Here is a 21,805-nt window from a genome sequence, read left to right as displayed (position 1 = left end):
GAAATATCTTTTAGACTTTGCCTGTTAATCCACATTTTCAAGAGTCACATTCAAAGCAGTGGTCAGACCACTGGACCTGGAAATATCAGGTGATTTGCAATGAGAGCAACAGTGCTAGCTAGCTAGACGGCAGACTTACTCTTTAATGTGCTTCCTGCAGGGCACTGAGTTCCTCATGCAAGTACCGGTGAGCCTTTCCACGTCCTCCACAATAACAAAAGGTTTCTCCTCTAACGTCACGATGGACAGGTGATTGTCGTCAAGCTCGGCATCACCAAAGGAGTTGAAGCGCGGCCACACTGGGTACTTTAGTGTCAGGCTGCGGTTGTCCAGTTTCCCCATCTGGAAGGAAGGAGGGGAGGATAACAAAGACGAGATGATAAAATGAGTTACGCTCAACGAGATTGTTAAGTCACTTAAAAACTGGAATAGTTGGACTTACATTTTTAGGCATTTACAGAGGGTGTGGATCTCATCCAATACTTCATAATAAGTGAGCAGGTTGGGAATCAGCCACTTTCTGTAACAGCATCACTTTGTTGGGTTTAGACCCATGACCTCATATTTAAAAAACACAGTGCCTCTAGCTACTCGGCAAGTCTGATGCCCTCAGAGCTAATGGTTACAAGCAGACAGGAAGTGGAAGTGGTGGGAAAATCATGTCCACCCCTCAGTGATCATAACATGGCAGGAAAAATGCAATGTGTTACCTTTCTTTACCTGGTAGTTTCCTAACTGCTGTAATCTGTTGCCCAATAACTCAAAGCAGACAGGAAGTGGAGAGGATTACAAATGTAGACACACGTTAACATTTCCTTTAAATGTTACATGTTGCTTTTTTGGCACAAAAAACATTCAAATCAGTACACATGTTCACAGACCATAATAAATGTGACTACAGGTACGACAGTGGGTACAACATAACAGATTTAAAACATGGTGTGTAGGGATGCATGACAAAATGCACACAGGGGGACAAACAGAGTGGCTATGAATGCAAACATATATGAGGAGGGGGGTGTGGAAGTGTGACAGCGCTGCGACTCTGTTAATAATTCAGAAAGTTTTCAGAGCTGTGATGTCACAGATTCCCCTATGGATGCTCTTTACTCACCTACACCTGTGTGTGTGTGTGTGTGTGTGTGTGTGTGTGTGTGTATTTACGTATGTTTGTGTCAGACAGGAGAGGCAGAGAGAAAGAGACAGCAGCAGCCAGCGAGGCTTTGCTCCACTCTCAATTATTAATGTTACAGGAGCCAGAAAATGGCAAAACCTCGCTCTCACTCTTTCCCTCCATTTCAAAAGTCTTTCTCTCTTCTTCTTCTTCTTCTCCTTCTCTCACTCGTTCTTCCTCCTCGGCTCATACAGCAACACTGCTGCAGTGTGGAGTGGAATATCTGGCTTTACAGCCGAAGGTTTTTTTCTGTATCACACACTTATTATCACTCATAAGGGCGTAAATGTGTGGATGTCTGAGGCAGTAACAAATGGAGAAAAGTAAAGATACTGAAAATGTTTGTTTTTGGTGTGTGTACTAAATCTTTAAAAATAAATAAGCAATGCACACACATTGTAAATATACATTATTCAGGCATGCTAATCTGTCACCTCTTTGACCCTGGAGTGATATTGGACAGTTGTTGTTACCCACACACACACACATATATATGCAAGCACACACACATGTTGTTGCTCAGGCTGCATGCTTGGCTAAGTCATTAACAGGCGAGCAGAGAGGAGGAAGTGAAATTAGCATTTTAATTGTTTTGCTTTGAGTGGTTTTCTATCCTCTGACAGGGATTAGAGTCTTTTTGCCGCTCTTAGTCGGCACCACCGTCAACATCTCACTCTGCTGTCGGCTACATCTCTAGGAGTATGTGTGTGTGTGTGTGTGTGTGTGTGTGTGTGTGGGCAGGACGGTATGCTGAGGTGGCATGTGTGAAGTTTCTTGTGTGTCACCTTCACTCTCCAGGGAACGGCCACATTTGTCTATCTGTCTTACCCCAGCTGTTTTGCATTTCACAAGCGAGTGAGCACGTGCCTTTAGCTCCACACACACATGTGTGAGTGTGTGTGTATTAAAGGGGTTTGGGAGGTAGGAAATGGGTTTGGTAATGTAAAAGTGAGCGGAGAATTTGTGCATAATCAGACTTGTTTCACAGAAATGAAAGGATTCTGGAAGGAAAAAACTAAACAACAACAAAGATGAGTCAGAGAGGGAATAAATAGAAAAGAGTGTGGGTTCAAAACGATTGTACAAACAGTTTGGCATCATTTTGTGGTCTTAGTAAGACCCTAAAGCTGCAGTTACCAGCTGCATGTGCTGAGATGATTTACACACTCCATGGGTGCTTTAACTAGAAAACATTGTGCTGAATTTTTCTTGTTAGATATGGACAAAAATACTTTTTTTCTGGAAGACCAGAACTTTTTTTTCTTTCTTTTTTTGTTTTAAATTAAATTCCTTCTATGGTTAAATAACTACAGTGCAAGCACTTATAATGCAAAGTGCCTATTCAGTACAGCCTTTTAATTCTACAATGATCTACTATGTTTGGTTTTACAGCTTGTTGCACCTTTAAAGGGACAGTACATATTTTCCTCTTGTGTGTAGCGCTATTTATCAATCTAGACTGTTTTGGTGTGAGTTGCAGAGTGTTGGAGATATCCGCCATAGAGATGTCCAATATAATAGAACTGGAAGGCACTGGCTCAGGATAATCCTCAGACCTTGTTGTAAACAGTTTTATGTAGAAACTGCTTTTTTTCCTGACCAAGCTACACTTAGAAACAGAATCCCCACGAAGAAGAATTCCTGCATTTGCCATTAATGTTTACATCTCGCACTGTAACAAGCACACACCCCTCGTCCATGAGTAGATGCTAGGCCCCCAGGAAGTGCACTGGACTTTGAAGCTAATTTTCCTAGTGGCCAAACAGTGTAATTACACCATCACGTCAGTGGCGGCTGCTGGTCTTTCAAACAGGGGAAGCTCACTTTAAGTTTACATCATAAAAATTGTCATATTGTAGCGAGGCGGTAACTTATAAAAGGAACATTTAATTGAAGCAAAACACACCTCAAAGACTTTCAGATAGGTTTAAACACCTAACTGTGTGAAAATGAGCTATATGGCTTATGGAAATAAGGAACTCCAGATGGCACTCTGTCAGAAGACTCCACTCGCAAATATCCCCATGGGACTGAGCTGGAAATGTGAAGCGCTGTCAATCACAAAAGGGGTTCAGCCTCTTAGACAATTCCTCCAATCATCATGCATACACTGAGCGTCCTCTCCCGCCTACCGCTCCATTAGGTCCCAGGGAAGCTGAGCCTCCTTGGAAGGGACGATTTTGATGTATTTATCCAATGACCGTCTCGCTCTGCTGCATGAAAAAAACCTGCTCAGCGCTGTCTCATAGGAATGCTTGGAGGCTCCGCGTCCACCGTGCTGACACGAGAATGTATGACAGGGAGGTCGCGTTTGAAAACTGGTGATAAACAGCTGACGTTTGAACATCATAGTCATGATGTTAAACGCATCCTAGCGCACGTTTAATGCAATGTGAATTCTTATTGTAATGTAAATTCAATAGTGCATATTTGACCATTTCTTCTATGAAATTTTAGGGGAAGTTCAGCCTCCCTTGTTGTCTCAGAGCAATCGCCCCTGCATCATGTGATGTTCTGCAGCCCAAAAAGTCTTTTTCCCATTGACTTACATAGTATAGTGAAAGAGACATTTGTAAATCAGTGGATACAATTTCTGAGCCCATAAAAACCCCATAAAATGACTTGTTTCACTTGTTTTCAATAACAAGCTGAAAGTCTAGTATAGCCACACAACTGAATGATGAACAATTTTATCCCCATTCAACTTTAGAGAACACTAAACTGCAAGATGCCGCCTCAGCTGACTGGAGTCTGTAGTGCACCTGCTATATCGGACATACAGCAGTGCCAAGTAATTTTATATGTGGCAATTGGACTCCACCAATTGGACTCACAAGGTCTGTGGCATTATTTTGAGTAACCGGGTAATGGTTTCTGGAAAGAGACACTGCTGTTGAGTTTTTCAAATGTATTTCTTTGGCGCTTTGAGTGCAACAATAACAGTCCCATCTATGGCTCCATCTCTACAGTCGATGTCTCCAACATGAAAACAATCTAGATTGACAAACAGCACTACAGGCAAGAGGAAACATATGTATTTTTGATTTTTGGGGTGAACTGTCCCTTTAAGAAACAGTATACATGACAAGCCTGGAAACAGACATCCAACCCGAGTCTGATTGACCCATTCAATCACTAATATAAGCTTCTGAGGACTGGCCCTGATTTGGTTTGATGAATCAATAAACTCAAAGCAGAGATAAATGTTCCACTCAGAAGATGGTTGGAAAAAAGGGAGGAAAAGAGAAGGAGGAGGAAGAGGAGGGGAAGAATGAGCTGACTTCAGCAGCTCTCCTGATATCCTGTCCTCCTGCTCTCCTCTTCCCTCTTCTTCTCTGTCTCTCCTTCTCTCTAATTAAAGAAAGAGGGGTTATAAATTAATGCCCAGAGAGGAGAGAGGATTCGTTCTATCGACCGGCCAGGCAGCAAATTGCTGAATCTCCTCGTATGAAATACCAGATATTACACACACACACACACAATACATAGAGATGAGTGCGTGTGTGTGTGTAATGTGACAGCGAGGCCAGTGGGAGGTTATGGTGATAGGGCCTGTGGGATTACCGCATTATAACATCCCATGGCGGCAATCCTATCGCACCATCACCCTGTGACGAATTCAGAGCCACTTGGAGATGAGATGACACTCTGCCCCAGAAGAGCTGCTTCTCGTAATCTTTTCTTTTTTTTCCTCTGGAAATCCCTTGTTTTGTTTCATCTACTATTCTTTCTTTTATCACCTCAAACCTGCCCTCCTTTTTTTTTATGTTCCCTCTACTTTTCTTTTCGGTTTATTTATCTTTACTTTCAAAGGCCTTGCTCTTTGTACCTGCGTGTCTTGCTCTCTATTTCATCTATTTCACACTGTCTCCTCTTTTCCTCTCATTCCGTGTGTGTGACCTATACACACACACACTCGTACACACTCACGGATACACTCGTACACACTCGAGGGGCTACAATCAACCAGAACGTGGCTGAACAAGCGAGAGAGAATGATAAAAGAATAAAGAAAAAACAAGGGTCAGTGCTCTTACAACTGAGCACCTTCTCTGTGCCAGTCTCACCGGGAGAGTTATCGCAGTGGCAAGTTGCATTATGGGAGAATGAGTTCCTAATAGCGTGGAGAAACCCATTCAGTCATAAAACAGTATCTGTCACTCCTGTCAGACAAAATTATGTCGGGAAAATGGATTCTGCTCTCCCTCTCCTACGCCTGCTCTGTTTATATGTGTGTGTGCCTGTGTGCATGTGTGAGGATATACGTGCATGCCTGTGAGAGTGTGTGTGTGTGTGTGTGTCTGAAAAACAAGGGCAGAGAGAAAGTGGATGACAGAGCGGAAGAGCGAGAGAAAACCACATCCATGGATTTAGACATCTTTCCTTAAAGTGAAGCGCTTTTATAAAGACTCAGAGAACAGTGAGGCCTGGAACCAAATTGTGCGCATGTGTGTTGATTCGAAAGCATGTGTGTGTGTATGCACATGGGTTTTTTTGTGTGTGTGTCTCCTCTCCATATTGTGATTCTCCAAGCACAAATCCCATGCTGTCTGTAATAATTATTTTGTGAACTGGCTGCTAACACTGCAGCAGTTCCTGAAGCAATTTACACACTCCATCTACTCAGCAGGAATAAAACATAACATCCTGGTTCTGATCGGTAAATACACTTTTCTCATTCAGTCGGTGAGGTTGCACTGTAACTCTGAATGCAATGAGCAAATTCATCATCACTTCTGCCATGTAATTGATTCGTTGCTGTGTAGTTCCTTTAAGCTGCACCAACCATGACATGGTGTGTTTTTTGTTTTGTTTTTTACTTGACTGCTCTTTGTTTCTGATTTCATACCGTGAGTTTTGAATTCTCAAAGCTCAGGAGTCAATTAATACATATTTATTCTACACTGTCGGATGGATTTTGTTATTTTCAAGACCGCTTATTTCAACTATCATCAGCATTCAGGACTTTGACTTGTTCAACCTCTTCAAGTTCAGTGCTCAGAATAAATGTTGGCTATTAACTATCAGTATATTATTATTAAGTGAATACATTAACATTTCAACACTGTGGTCTGGTTAGATCTAGGCACACATGGATAAGATTTTATCCATCTTTGGTGGCACAATCCCAGCAGGAAATGCAGTGATGTCACCATAAAAAACAAACACTTTTCATGACACTATCCCCAGTGGAAACACATCGACGGGTCACTAAAAAACACCCATATTTGGTGACCATATAGCTGCTGGAAACCTAGCAGTGATTAGCTAGTCTGGGGCCGTTAGTGGCCGTTTTGGTAAGGAACCGGAACCAGGGCGAGAGAGACAGGATCCAGAATTCGATGGATGCCCCTTTCCATCAAAATAAAAGCACCAAGCTAATAAAAATGCGGTGAAACTTTTTAATTTAAAGAATATAATTTACAAGAAAAGCCCCAAGCCATTAAGTTAATTGATTTTCTTACACCCCTCATCACCCCAAATCGATGGTGCGCCAGAATTTAAAGTTTTACTTTGGTGAATACTTTTACTTTGATGAATTTGGTGAATTCTGGATCCGCTCTCTAGACCGGAACCAGAATCCAGACAAAATTCAGAGTGAATAGAAATGGGCCTGGTGACGCGAGGCTAGTGATTAGCTAACAAAACAACCTCATTTGGTGTTTGCTGGTTTTGAACAGTTGCACAGGCGTTCATGTTCTCCCTGTGTCAGCGTGGGTTTCCTCCAGGTACTCCAGCTTCCTCCCACAGTCCAAAGACATGCAGGTTAACTGGTGACTCTAAATTGCCCGTAGGTGTGAATGTGAGTGTGAATGGTTGTCTGTCTCTATGTGTCAGCCCTGTGATAGTCTGGTGACCTGTCCAGGGTGTACCCTGCCTCTCGCCTAATGTCAGCTGGGATAGGCTCCAGCATTTTCTTGTGGTAACTGGAATACCTCTTTGTGCCTCAAATACTTTTAATGTCATGTTTGTCTCTCTTAACTGAAATGATGTTAAGTCCATTTTAAACCATGCTAGCAGCATGGCTCCAGGGATGGCAGTATCCGTCTATCAGTTGTTCAGTCAGGCCATCCACCATTTTGGACTAGACTTAAATATCTTAACAACTACTGGATGGCTGAATATACATGTACATACATATATTCACGGTCCCGAGAGGATGAATCTTCTGACTGCTCCTTTAACGCCACCATGAAGTTCAAATCTGTGGTTTTGAAGAAATGTCTTCACAACTGTTGGGTGCACTGCTACAAAATTTGGCACAGACATTCATGTCCCGCTGAGGAGGAAATCTAATAACTTTGCTGATCCCTTGCCTTTTCTTCTAGCATCACCAACAGTACATTTTCTTACGTCCAATATTTTGGTTTAAGGTAGCATTTAGCTCAAAGCACAACTATTCCAAAACATCTTTGCTAACAACGCTGTGGCTTAATGAGCTTCAAAGATGATGGCGCCATATATCCTAATAAGGTGGAAGTGAGAATAATTTTATGTTTGCATATATGTGTGTGATTAATATTTATCCTCAAAGTAAAGCAAGCTCCTTAAAACTGTTCAATACTGGACCAACACTGAATTAATTTATTGCCTTCCCTGGACGCAGCATCATTACAGCACATTAGCGTTTTATGATATGGAGATACACTAAAAAGGCAAACCATGTACCTTCTTTGTTTCTACGCATTTATGCATGCCGATTACTTAAATACGCCACTCCCAACAAGGCCGCATCCATCTGAATTGTCATTTCTTTTTGCTACTACATCTGTTCCGTTGTTGCACCACATTTCTTTTCCCCAGATAAAAGCCTAATTTTGCATAAACCCCCATAATGCCACACTGGATCCAGCCTTCTGATCCAGTCAAATATACCCGCATGATTTGCTGCAGTCTGCGCTTCTTTTGAATAAAACAGTAATTCGCTGGCGATTACATAATCCTCCCAAAAAAAATTTAAAGAAAATACACCATACACATCCGACCAAACAGGTGCACTTTTAAAGGAAGCTCGTCCTCAAAACTCAAAAATATATCATCTGACGAACTCTGTGTGTTGCATGCATGTGTGTGTGTGATGCAGAGAACAGCAGGTGTGGATGCTTTGAAAACCTGACTGCTACACACCTGTAGTGGGCAAAAAAATACACATGCTGGTGGCTCAGTTCCACCTCACTCTTCCTCTCTCTGTCTCTTTGTGTCTCTTTTTCTCGTGCTCATTTGCTCTCGCTATCACGGCCCATCTGTCTCCATCGCTCGCTCGTCTCGGTATCTCTCCATATTTCTCTCCTCTCCCTGTCTCTTTCTCCTGTGCCTCAAGGGGACACATTTTATATTTTTAGTGCATATCCATATTTTAGTGCAGTTACTGAATTTTTATCTCTTGATCATCATGGAAGTCTCTCTCTCTCTCTCTTTCCCCGTGTGTGTGTGTGCTGCTGATTTCTGGTGCATGGGTGGGACGGCTGCACCAGAGGGAGGGAGAGAGAGAGAGAGAGAGAGAGAGAGAGAGCAGCTCCCAATTATGTTTCCACTTTGGGTCTCCGTGTCTCTCTCGCTTTCAGTCTCTTTCTCTGCACCACAGTCAAGTGGTACTGATCAATTTCACAGGCTCTCTGTTTACAACAACACACTCTACCTCCCCTCCGCACACCAACAAAGGGTTTGTGTGTGTGTGTGTGTGTGTGTGTGTGTGTGTGTGTGGGTGTGTGTCAGTATGAAATATGAAAAAGCCAGTCTCAAAGATTGGGTGGAGACTGTGCGGATTGCGGCAAACTAAACCGAATACTGTAACGCGCTGCGAACACCGTGTGTGACCTGAATAAAAAAACAGACTGGTCGAAGCTCAAGTCTCTCCAAAAGTGTTTCTGTCCATAACCAGTGTGGAAGGGTAAACACACACACACACACACACACACACACACGCACACACATGCAAGAGCAGTGACCCCTTGCCACCCCAATAACAGAGGTCTCAGGTTTTGATTAACTGTGGTTTGAGGTGCTATCAGGGAGCACAACAGCAATCACAGCTAAAGACAGACAGAGTGCACAGATTATCTGGACTGGGGAAGAAGGGAAGGGATGAAGGGGAAAAATGAAGGAAAAGATGGAAAGATGGAAGCAGAGAGGAGAAGAGAAAAGGGAAAGGGAAGGAGTTTGAAGGTGGGGAAGAGAAGAAAGCGAGGCAGTGGGAAGAAGGAGACAAAAAAGTGGGGGCGATGGCAGAAGAGAGGGACAAGACAAAAATACATAACCATCTATCTCCCTTTCTTCCTTATCTAAATCCTTCATTTAGCCACACCTCTCCCTTTTTCCACCCGTCTCTCAAACTTTTCCTCTCAGCCTCGCTGAATTTAAGCCAGTGCGGGGCAGCCAGATGTGGCTATAAAGATACATGGCTGCCATTTAAAGTCCATTACAACGGCGAGAATACTTAGCCATTTTCTTTATGGAAGCTTCCTCACATTAACTGGTTAAGGAAATCCATGGGCTTGTTGGTAAATGAGCTCATTGATCATCCGTATGATGAAATAGAGGTAGCGTTTTTAATACTAGTGTTCAGCACTTATTGCTGGTTTTGTTCTTGCAGTTTACTGCTAACTACAATTATCGGTAACAATTTACTTGAAGGTATCTACATGAGGGTGACATGACACTGTCATAACTATGACATGACACTGTCATGAACTTGTCATAAACGTTTATGACTGCTGTCATTAAGTGTCATTCGGTTTTTGTAATGACAAGTTGACATTGTTTGGGTTGTCTTGATTATGACAACTTGACATTAATTAAAGTGACATTACCAGAAGTTATCTTTGTCATGACAAGTTGACATTAAATTTGTTTGGGATGTCCTTATAATGACAACTTGACATTAATTAAAGTGACATTACCAGAAGATGTATTTGTCATAACAATAATAATCATTATGTCAACTTGTCATAAACACAAAGAGAGGTGCATTTCTTGTTAATGTCAACTTGTCATGACAAAGACATCTTCTGGTAATGTCACTTCAATTAATGTCAAGTTGTCATAATCAAGACAACCCAAACAATGTCAACTTGACATTACAAAAAACGAATGACACTTAATGACAGCAGTCATAAATGTTTATGACATGTACATAATGTTCATGACAAGTTCATGACAGTGTCATGTCATAGTTATGACAGTGTCATGTCACTCTTATGTAGATACCTTCAAGTAAAGTGTTACCCAATTATCTTTATTCAAGTCATAGTCTGTTATGTAGGTTTGCAATGCACAAACTAGCTGATTGTTAAGGACAGAGTGTGTCAGTCAGTAATCAGGAAACATTAAGAAACGTATCCGTACTAGAGCTCAGCCAATACATTGAGTAGGTCAATATCATCAGCCAATATGTGGTTATAACAGATATACTGGTATTGACCAGTATGTTGCCGAAATATATAAGAAGAAATTGTTGAATTATGGTAATAGTATTGATCATAAAAGGCAACACAGAGAAACATACAGGAAACGAAAGCAGCATAAGCACAACAGGAACACCAGCAGTGCAGCCAGTCCAAATTCCCTAAGAACCAATCTCTATGCGATTCTTTAAGTATTTTCTTTAAAAAATAATGTTCTTTTCTTTGAAATTGAGATAAGAAAAGTTAGATAAGCCTGTAGAGATCAACAGAGGGGAAATTCGGGTCTTGCAGCAGCACAAGGACAGAAATAAGTACAGACAGCAAAACCTAAATAATTAAAAGTAAATGAATTAGAAATAAGAATTAAAATAAAAATAGAAACTATACAAGAGCAATCAAAGGTAAAAGTACAAGGCAGGAGTGAAACAGTAGTTTGATTAGTAGCAGCAACATCAGCAAAGCACAGTATACAGTAACAGCATACATCAGAATCACATATAATAATGTATAATGAGATTAAATAATGATATTTAGTGTTTGTCTGTATTAATATGGATACAGAATATAGGATATAATGTGATTTAACAGTATATCAGCATAATATACTACAATGCAGTATAATATACAATAAAAAATATTATAGTGTAGTGTGAGCATTGTATAAATAATACATATTGTCTACGTTAATGTTATATGAGGAATATTGGTGTCATAGAAACACTGACTATGTTTACATGCACAAAATGTTCCAGTTTTTGCCCTTTTTCCAAAAAACAAATTGCTCCTATTAAGGTGTTCACATGTTTAATGAGAATGGATTTTACACTAATATTTCTGCTTACACGCAGCGATGCATACTCCAGTTAACGTGCCCTAACATGTCGTTTATGACATGAGAATACAAAGGCTACGTCTTTGACACAGCAACTGCGGGTTTGATCCCAAGTCTGGCCCCTTGCTGCATGTCATCCCCTCTGTCTCTCCCCAATTCACCCTAGACTTTCCTATCTAATGATGGCATTGTGATGCTTTCCATCACAATGGGATTCATTTCAAAGTTCTCCACCGGTGGCGGACTTGTTCAACCGTGCGAACACAGCCTGCCTCTTTCATTCCTTCAACCACCTTCGTGAAAGGTCGGTGTTGCGATATTTGCGCATATCCAAAAACCTGCTGATATAATGTTTCAAAGTAGGTGCATTTCTTCTTCCAATCAGAAATGTAGGCTTTTCTTTTGGCCCTACATCTCTACCCCAGCCTTACAAACTCTTGGCGAGTTGGTTTATGTACAACCCACAGAGCTGACTGTAAACAGGCAAGAGGCCATGTTTTGCAAACTGCAGCAAGACACCAGCTGAGACAGATATTCCAAATGTGCTGCGTACATGTTCAAAGAACGCCCCAAAAACCTTAATATACGGGCTCATACTATGGTCTGGGCGAAGACTTGATTCTGATCGGCTGCAGGGTGTCTGGTAAAAACTGATGATGGACACCCACTATGTAGTAGCCTCTGTTTACAATTAATTTCCAATACTGAGAGTAGTCCTTCAGTGCCTTAACCTCTGAACACCACAGGATGGAAACTATAACACATGCTGCAGGTATTACACTGCCCCTCTGAACTTTCACATCCCACCTGCTGTTCAACTCGCTACTTCAGGCTGCACCAACAGTATCGTTACACATGGCGTATTGTTTGTTTGCGAACACCTTGATATTGATTTGGGGACAATGACATTGCTGGATACCTGAATAGTTAGCAAGTCTTGTCGTTAAACACACTGTCAAATTATATTTACCTTCAACCGTACACAACGTAATTGACTTTGAATCTTGCTAGTGTTATGTTAGCTTTCTGGCTACTAATGGTTCTCAATAGCTGAGTCAAAGGGTTCTGTATATTCCACTGCTAACTCATATCTCAGGTACGTCCTTTTCACTGGAGTACTAAATAATGTCTACATTGCATAAGAACCTTATGGTAATGATCGTTCCAGGTATTAGACGAACCCTCAGGTGGAAACTGAGTCCTGGCTTGTGAAAAACTTGATTTTGATTGCAAAAAGCCTAAAAATATGAATTAATATTCTTACATTTAATTTCTTGGTAAGTGTCCATAGCATAAGGAGGATAATGTCCTTCGAGGTGTCCATTATTACTTTTTAATGGCCTTCACCGTGGCAACTGTCCTCCACTGTGCATTGGATGATTCCATGTCGGCCATTAAAAAGTGATAATAGATACCTCAAAGGGCATTATCCCTTACATATTCCACGTCTTCATCGGAAAATGCTTCATTTGGAATAAAGGCTAATACGAAATATCCAAATGGAATATATGCTGTTTACATGACTCTTATCAAATTAAGGATATTGTCATGTTTGGAATAATAGTGGAATATTAGCGTGCATGTAAATGTAGTCAGTGACAGAAGAGTAACATAATGGGTACATAACTTTCAGGTACACTATCTTATAATTTGAATAATTATTTTTTTTGCACAAAAACTGGCAAATTTTAAAACATTTTATCTACAAATACCAGAATTAGCTTTCAAAAACCCAACATGCAATACATGTGTAATCGTGCAATGAACACAATTCCCACATATATCACAGCAGATGTGACCTCGGTGTCCTCAGCGGCAGATATACTGCCCGGAAGAACTCACAGGGACACGCCCACATGTTTTGCACATGCACACACAAACCAACCCAGACACACCCACATGTAGGTCCTACCTTCTCCCACTCTCTCTCCTTGTTGAGAACAATGACCACCAGCTTTGGGAATTCCTGGTAGCCGTCTTCTGTGAATGACAAGTCTCTGCCATCCCATGTCACATTCATCATGTACCTGAGAGTGAGAGGAGCGGAGAAGGAGAGGGAGGAGGAGGAGTGGAGCACAGGGTGAAGAAGTAAGAGAGATGAGGACAAAGACAGGGTTGGGGGGAGGTAGAACAATCCGAGAATGAGAAAAGGGAAGAAATGAATGAAGGCGAGGAGAAACAGAGGAAAAGGGAAATTGAATTACATTAGCATGAGAAAAAGTCCATTTACAATCTACTAGTATTACTATCCTGAAATATTCACACAGGCTCTTTTGTATTGATAGTCCAGGCGTAATGCTGAGGGATAAAAAAAGATCTATTCAAATCCTACAAAAAATGTGTGTGTGTGTCTGGTGTAACCTGTAAGCAGACAAAATTCCTTGAAATGTGAGTGTTACGACACAATAAAAGTATTGTACTGTATTGTCCGTATGGTAGTGCAGTGTGTGTATATTGCTCAATGCTCCACAGAAAATCAGACAAAGAGATAAAAGAAAGTGACAATGGATAGTACCTAAAGACATAGTCCACACTGACACTCACCACCCACACTCACACACATAGTAATGAGTGACCCATATGGCAGGTCACATTAGCTAAGATGGAGGGCAGTGGGAAGATATTCTTGGGTCCACATAGCCTCCACATTAATCATGGCTGTCTTCCCCCACTCTGTCTCCCTCACTCCTTCTGTCAGCGGTCATGTACAACAAGGGAGAGACAGCTCCCCTTTTCTTTCCTTTCTACTCCATTCTTGGGCCGGGGCGACGGGGAGGACTTCTAAATGGAACATGGACCCACGTGACGTGTCTTTGAAAAGCCACAGCGGAGCACTGCAGGTGAGCCGTTTCATGCTGCGTACGACATTGTGCCGGCACACGCTGTGGTATATGGAGGCGGTGCAATCAATGGGGCACGGATATACACATTGAATGCTAATGTATAATAAGGACATTTATTTTGGTGACAATACTGCCAAAAGATCATCTTAAAGGTTCAGGGTGTAGGATTTAGGGGGATGTATTGGCAGAAATGGAATATAATATATTAAGTATGTTTTCTTTAGTGTGTAATCACCTGAAAATTATGATCATGTTTTCATTATTTTGGGATGAGCTGTTTATATTTACAAAGGGAGTGTGTCCTCGTCTATAGACATTGCCATGTTGCACTGTAATATTTTTAATGTAGCTCAGAATGGACAAACCCTCCACTGGCTCTAGATAGGGACGTTTGCACTGCAGCTCCTCTGTGACGAGAGTGTCGGAAAAACACTGATATATTAACATAAAACTGATTTATTCAGTGTTTTTACTGTTTTAAGAGTCTGTTTTGGAAAAGAAGAGATCTCTGCGGATAATTCAGCTCCTGGTAAAAACCCTCCTGAACATCTGGATCTAAGTAATCAGAGTATAAAGGTGACCACATATTAGCATGTGCCAGGCTGGTGGCCCGTCTCCAACATGCCAAACACCATCAGAAAAACACTGATTTGTAATGTGAAACTGCTTCATTTAATGTTTTTACCAGTTTAAATCACTGGGTCAGTATGTTTTGGAAAGGAAGAGACCTCTGTGGACAATTCGGCTCCTGGTAAAAACTTCCTAGACGTCTGGATCAAAAACTAGGTGAGCACACATTAGCAGGTGCTGGGCTAGTGGCCTGTCTCCAACATGCCAAACTAGGCTGACCAAACGTCCTCTTTTGCCCGGACATGTCCACTTTTCCTGTCCGGGGCATCCGGGGGGTGTTTATAAATTGATGATAATGTCCGGTTTTCCTTGTGTGTGTGTGTGTGTGTGTGTGTGTGTTAGAGTGCGGCATGGGCCGCATATTTCTGTCCGAACCCGACAGTCATTCTGTTTTGTTATGTCCGAAACCAAACCGAGCCCGACATTATTTAATGACTAAAGCACTGACTTTGTGTCACAGAGTTGCTATGGTTACAGGCTATTTAACAGGCCGGGCGTGCACCGTGGGTGCTCCGTGGAGAGGGAGACCTCCGTGTCTCATCTTTGAGTAAACTGCGAGTATCATTTAAGTAGGCTATCTCATGGCCGGGCCGAGTGTCCTCTTTTTTGGAAATCAAAATATGGTCACCCTATGCCAAACAGCATTGGAAAAACACTGATTTGTAACATGAATCTGCTTTATTTGGTGTTTTTACCAGTTTAAATCACAGAGTCCACATATTTTGAAGAGGAAGAGACCTCTGCAGACTATTTGGCTCCCAGTAAAATCTTCCTGGAGGTCTGGATCAATAGGCTGGAACACTAGGTGAGCACACACTAGCAGGTGCTGGGCTAGCAGCCAGTCTGTAACATGCCAAACGCTGTAGGAAAAGAACTTATTTGTCATGTGAAACGGCTTTATTCAGTGCTTTTACTGGTTTAAATCAACGGGTCAGTTTGTTTTGGAGAGGAGAACTGTGGATTATTTGGCTCACAGTAAAAACCTCCTGAATATCTGGATCAGAAAAGAAGTGAACACACATTAGCTGGTGCTGGGCTAGCAGCTCATCTGCAACATGCCAAACAGTGGGGAAACACTGATTTGCAATGTGAAACTGCTTTGCTCGGTGTGTAACAGGTTTTAATCACCTAGAGAGGAACATTTGGCTCCTGGTAAAAATAATGAACACTGAAGGAATTCTAACTCTGAGAAGTTTCAGCTGGTTGCAGCCTGCAATCCTCACCACTAGATCCGCTTAAATCTCAAAAACCGGTCCTTTAATTCAGCTTTAAAAAGAGAAAAATATTGTATATCTGTCTTTGATTCTCTGCATGTCAGTTCCTGCAAAACTTTTAAAAATGTCATCCAATTTAAAATCTTTGATTGGTAAGCAGTTGGCTATTAATTTAGATTCCTGGCTTTAATACCATGCATAATATTAACCAACACATGATCTGCCAGATGAGACTGTAATTGTCAATTCACAGTAAGCTAATTAAATTAATTTTATCATTTAAGCTGTTGCAGACTCCCACACTTGCATGTTACACACACCAGCAGTCTAGACCAATTACAATGCCAAGTCAGGAGGATGGTGACAGAGATAATGGAGAAATAGGCTGTGTTATGTGTTTGTGTGTGTGTGTGTGTGTGTGTGTGTGTGTGTGTGTGTGTGTGTGTGTGTGTGTGTGTGGTGACATTTCAGGATACCTACATGTCCCCTTAAATTGCTGCTGGTAACACACATGCACACACACACTCATGGCCACTCAATGCTCAGATGAAATCGGCCAGAGATAAGGGGATTGAGTGGGTTTTGTGATTAAAATAATCTGATTGGCCTGCAAGCGACCAGGTGAGTGGTATTAAGCCATTTGATTGGACACGGGATGCAGCACCGAACCCAATTATGTGCGACTACAGCCGAGGAAGAGGTGCTGGAATCGATAGCAGCGCCTTGCCTGCTCTTTTAGACAAGAGCCCAATCTGCGCTCTGCAACCGTCTATCTGGAAGACATGCAGACACACACACACACACACACACACACGCACGCACAGCAGGAGTTTTTACTCTTCTTTCCATGTGCTTACCGTACATTTTGCTCCCCTTTGTTTCTCATTTGTATTATTTTCACTCTCTGTCATGCTCATTCTTTTGACACAAACCACCAGAAAAAAGTTATTTACAGCTTTATTATCTGATGCAACTCAGATGTAACAATGTCAAAACTTGTGCTGGAGGTTAGAAATATATGACTGTGTGAGAAGCACATCCTGTAAGGTGAAAAAGAAAACAAAATTATTTCCTGGTAAGGCTCTCGGGGAGCGGGTGAGGATGTTCAGACAAACTGAATTATCATTTCCTGTGGAAAAAATTCCCAGCCAGTGACCATTCTGCAGGCAAAACTTTAAAGGAACAGTGTGTAGGATTTAGTGGTATCTTGCAGTGAGGAGTGCAGATTGCAACCAGCTGAAACTTCACCCATGTGCCAAGTGTGAACTCCCAGTTAAGATTCAATCAGTGCTCAGTGTTCTGGAGATTTTTACCAGGAGCCGAATTATCAGCAGAGGTCTCTTTTCTCCAAAACAAATGGACTGTGGCTCAGAGGTAGAGTGGGTCGTCCACTAATCAGAAGATTGGCATTTTGATCCCTGGCTCCTGTAGTTCGCATGTCAAAGTATTCTTGGGCAACATACTGAACCCCAAATTGCTCACGATGACTGTTCCATTGGTGTGTCAGTGTGTGTGAATGGTTACTGAGTAGCAGGTAGAACCTTCTATGCTCGCCTCAGGCACCAGTGTGTGACTGTGTGTGAATGTAATGTAGTGTAAAAACGTGTTAAGTGGTCGATATGTTTGATCCAGACACTCAGGAGGTTTTTACTGGGAGCCGAATTATCCGCAAACATCTCGTTTCCTTCAAAACAAATGGACCCAATGATTTGAATTGGTAAAAAACACTTACTAAGCAGTTAAATGTTACAGTTCAGGGTTTTTCTGATGCTATTTGTCACAGAGCGGCTGCTAAATGGCCGACGTGAAAATGCAAAAACATGAATGACCCATTTCCAGAGCCAGTGTTCGCTTTGTCCGGCCTTGGCTACCGTAGAAACATGGCGGTGCAACATGGCAGACTCTGAAGATGAGGACCTGCACGCTATGGAGATAGAAACAGCTCATTCTAAGGTAACAAAAACATGACAATTCTTATTTTCTACTCTACAGAAGACATATTTATTAAATTCTATTCAACAAACAGTGTGAATCTGCAGCTTGGAGCAACGTCTCAGTTGAAACCATTCGTTGTGATTTAAGGTCATGAAAGCACTGAGTTTTTTCATTAAAATTATGTCCCTTGCAGCTTCAAAAATTGACGTGAGATTCAGTTGAACTGAACCGTCAGCTTTTCCAAACGGGCTAAATGAAAAATAGGCACCACTGAGAAAACATCCTATTTCATACACATATAATTATCATCATTATCATGACTGCTGTGTCACTGGCTGTTCATGTGAAAATCAAAGTGGCGCATCCTGATAGTGTACAACTAAAACAACAGGGTGCAGAGAGGACGGGCAGATTGTGTGTGTGTGTGTGTGTGTGTGTGTGTGTGTGTGTGTGTGTGTGTGTGTGTGTCTGCGAGTAGGTTTGGTCCAATGCCCATCAAACAGGTGGACCTGATAGGGCGTTGCTAGGATACGGACACAGGCTGGAGTGTATACGCTGTAAGATGACCCTAAACAACCCCGAATGAACATCCCTGCACACACACACACACACACACACACACACACACACACACACACACACAGACAATTACTTTGCCCACCTCAACAATTCTCCACCTAATGTTTCCTCTCCCCTGTAGCACTGAGATCATAGTAAAGCGATCCAATTTCTCTCACTTTCCAGCCTCCATTATATCAGTAATCTCTCTATTCATTATTGGGGGGGGGGGGTGCAGAGGTGGGGAGACAGCGGAGAAGGAGCACCCGAAAAAAAGTGCGAGTGTAAAGATATGGGAGATTGAGGGAGGGAGATGGAAAGAGGAGAAGTGTGACGGGAGAGGAAGAGGACTAAGCCTCGACAGAGTTGGGATAAAAATATCTTCGGTGTTATTTTTTCCTCCCTTCCTCTTATTTTGGAGTAAAAGGGTTGGGATGGGAGGAGGGGGGATGAGGGAGGGGGGGGCACTGCACCCAGCTCTACACGTGCACTGCAGCAGGCAAATAAGAGCATACATTCACTGCATTACAGCAGCCACGGCCAAACCCAAACACTGTCCATTTATGCTGTTTCTCTGCACTCAGCGAGCGATGGAGATTAACAAATGTCAACGAGAAACAATGACTTTTTCGAAAGAGACTCTACGACGGCCATCTTTTCTGCTCTCTGAGGCGGCTTTACTGCAGGGAGAGGAGTCTCCACAAAGATGTTAAGATGAACCGTATAATGCCGCGTGTGTGTAAAAGATAGAGACATTTATCCTTCGTAAAGACAAGGACCAGTCAAAGCAATGATGTACACTGTCAGCACCCATGATTTATGAACTGCAACAGCACACACACATGCACACACACTCACTGCGCTTGTGAGAGACAAAGACAGGGAAGTCTGCGAGAAAAAAAAAAAAAAGATGGGAGCTGCTATCAGTGCTGATTTAGGTCTTTTAAGATAACCCAAGGGTGGGTAGTCACTTGAAAACACACTCAGCCTCAGGTGGCATGTGTTAAGTGTGGCATGAATGATGACTGTACAAGGTGAAGTAGATGCTAGCTTAGCAGAGTCTCTGCCCCTCCTGTTGTCCCTGGTGTGTGTGTACATTATGTTTGTGCGGTTATTTTTTCTGTGTGAGTTCGGGCAGCACAAGATTAATGCTAACAATTACATTTCCTCTTTTCCAAGCTTGCAGTCGCACCATAAAATGCAACACATGTCCACTCAGCTGCTTCAGCAGGATTTCTTTTGTTGCACAAAATAGGATTTATGTGTGTACCGGCTTGGGGATTCTTTACACTGCTGCCGAGTTTGAGTTTCGTGGGTTTTCTCCAATATGCAAATGGAGTTTTAGTTCAGGAATCCCTGCACAACTCTGGAGCACCTTTCCTTAGATACCCTTACCTCTGATGAAAAATTAATAAACTTCTTGTGCAATGGGGGTTTGCAGTAGTTCACACTGACTAAACCCCCTTCATATCTGCCGCTCTGCAGTCCCACATCTCTCCCTGTCTCTTCGCTCTGAGCAGTCAAAGCAAAAGCAACTTGATGGTTCATTTATCTCCGAGATGTAAAACACCAGCTGTCAATCATCGGCTATAGTTGGCTGTTAGACACAATACAAACAACTGCTCTGCCCAACAAAGGAAAAAACACAGCATGACTGGCCAACATGGAATCAGTATTCTTATATAACAATGAATACGCCATAGTAACGTGCAATTTTCAAAAAACACAATATGTTAAATTTTTAGCAACTGCAAAACAGGTATGAAAAGATGACCACACTGACTGCACCTTATCTTGTAAAGACTATGCAGAGCAGTCACAGCTTGCCTTACTAAAGCCAATATACCGGCCTGTTTCCTTTGATTGAGAGTCAGTTTTGATGACTTAACATTTTCTAATTAAGTTTGTTATACCATAAAGACAGGACCTGAATCAAAGAAAAAAGCGACGCTGGATAAAACAGTCCTGCTAAAAGCTAATTAGCTAAAATGCTAAAATGTCCAAACACAGCTGTTCAGAATCACATGCTAACACAATGCCTACTTCATACTTAATCTGTATCCGCATACTGCCGACTAAATGATTGATTAAGTATGCCATTGCCAAGAGTCTATTTACACTGAACTATACTTAAGCAATATGACTGGATCACATGACTGATGGCTGGTCTGACTCTCGCACATCTCTGAAAACACTGCAGCAAATTTCCAAACAGGTGTGATAAACTGACCACATATCAGGAATATAAGGGTGCTTTCACACCTGCCCTGTTTGGTTTGGTTCAATAGAACTCAAATTCATTTCCCCACTAAGTGCGGCTCTTTTGGGCAGGTGTGAACACAGCAATCACACTCAGGTGTGCACCAAAACAACCGGATTGAGACCTTCTTGAAGAGGTAGTCTCAGTCTGGTTACAAACAAACTCTGGTGCGGTTCGTTTGTGGTGAGAACGTGTTCCGACCTCAACCTGAACCAACTGCAGTCACATGACACATTGTTTGGGTTAACCCTGTAAAACCCACTGTTGTAAATTTACAACATCACTTTTAACAATTCTAAAAAAAGGCCTGCAAATGTTTTTTTTTTTCTCAAGACCACATTTACATAGTTAATGGATCCTATTGTTTGTCCTCACAATGCTATTGGATAGAAGAAGTGTTTATAGGTCTGGTCATCTGGCCATGAACTCACTCTACCTGCAAACTTCCCATTGAGCTCATCTCCTTTTTTTGCATGACTGGATTTGTCAGGATTAAAGTAAGTAAAATTCCTTAAATATTTTTTTTTGTGTTTATTACAATGTCTAGAACATGTACATGTTTAGTTATTTTGGAAAACATTCATCAAATTTGATTTATAGCTTGTTATGTCTATGTTGTAATTCTACAACGTTGGATCAGTGTGGTAGTCAAAATAGCCTGTGCTTCCTTACACATTACATAAGGTCACTGCACTTCTCACATGGTCACAAATTGAAAAAAAATGTAGTAGAAATTTAAAGTATTAGATGATTCATTGTAACGAAGGTCTAAATGTGCTTTTCTGTTAAATTTTTACTTAGTTTAGCTTAGACCATAATTAAACACATGAATAAATTATATGGGGTATTTGAAACTCCAACATCTATAGCAGTATTTGAAACTCCCTGTATCTTTGTAGTTTTTTGTTTGTTTTTTAACTTCTAAATGATCCTGAGCTATTTTTCTCAGTGTTGC

The 21,805-nt window shown here is 41.7% G+C and overlaps 1 protein-coding gene across 1 annotated transcript in view; it reads right to left on the bottom strand.

Moving 5' to 3' along the window:
- Positions 1-21,805, bottom strand: part of grin2aa (glutamate receptor, ionotropic, N-methyl D-aspartate 2A, a) — a 224,547-nt gene that overhangs the window by 49,474 nt on the left and 153,268 nt on the right. Inside the window, exons 6-7 of the mRNA XM_050068570.1 lie at positions 13,323-13,437; positions 140-342 (exon numbers count right to left, since the gene is read on the bottom strand). Of these exons, the coding sequence (XP_049924527.1) occupies positions 140-342; positions 13,323-13,437 (318 nt within the window). The remainder of the gene's footprint in view (positions 1-139; positions 343-13,322; positions 13,438-21,805) is intronic.

This window comes from Epinephelus moara, chromosome 18 (assembly GCF_006386435.1).
Source record: "Epinephelus moara isolate mb chromosome 18, YSFRI_EMoa_1.0, whole genome shotgun sequence".
In the NCBI taxonomy this organism is placed as follows: domain Eukaryota; kingdom Metazoa; phylum Chordata; class Actinopteri; order Perciformes; family Serranidae; genus Epinephelus; species Epinephelus moara.
Note: the sequence above shows the minus strand (reverse complement) of the source record. Positions and strands in the feature narration are given on the sequence as shown.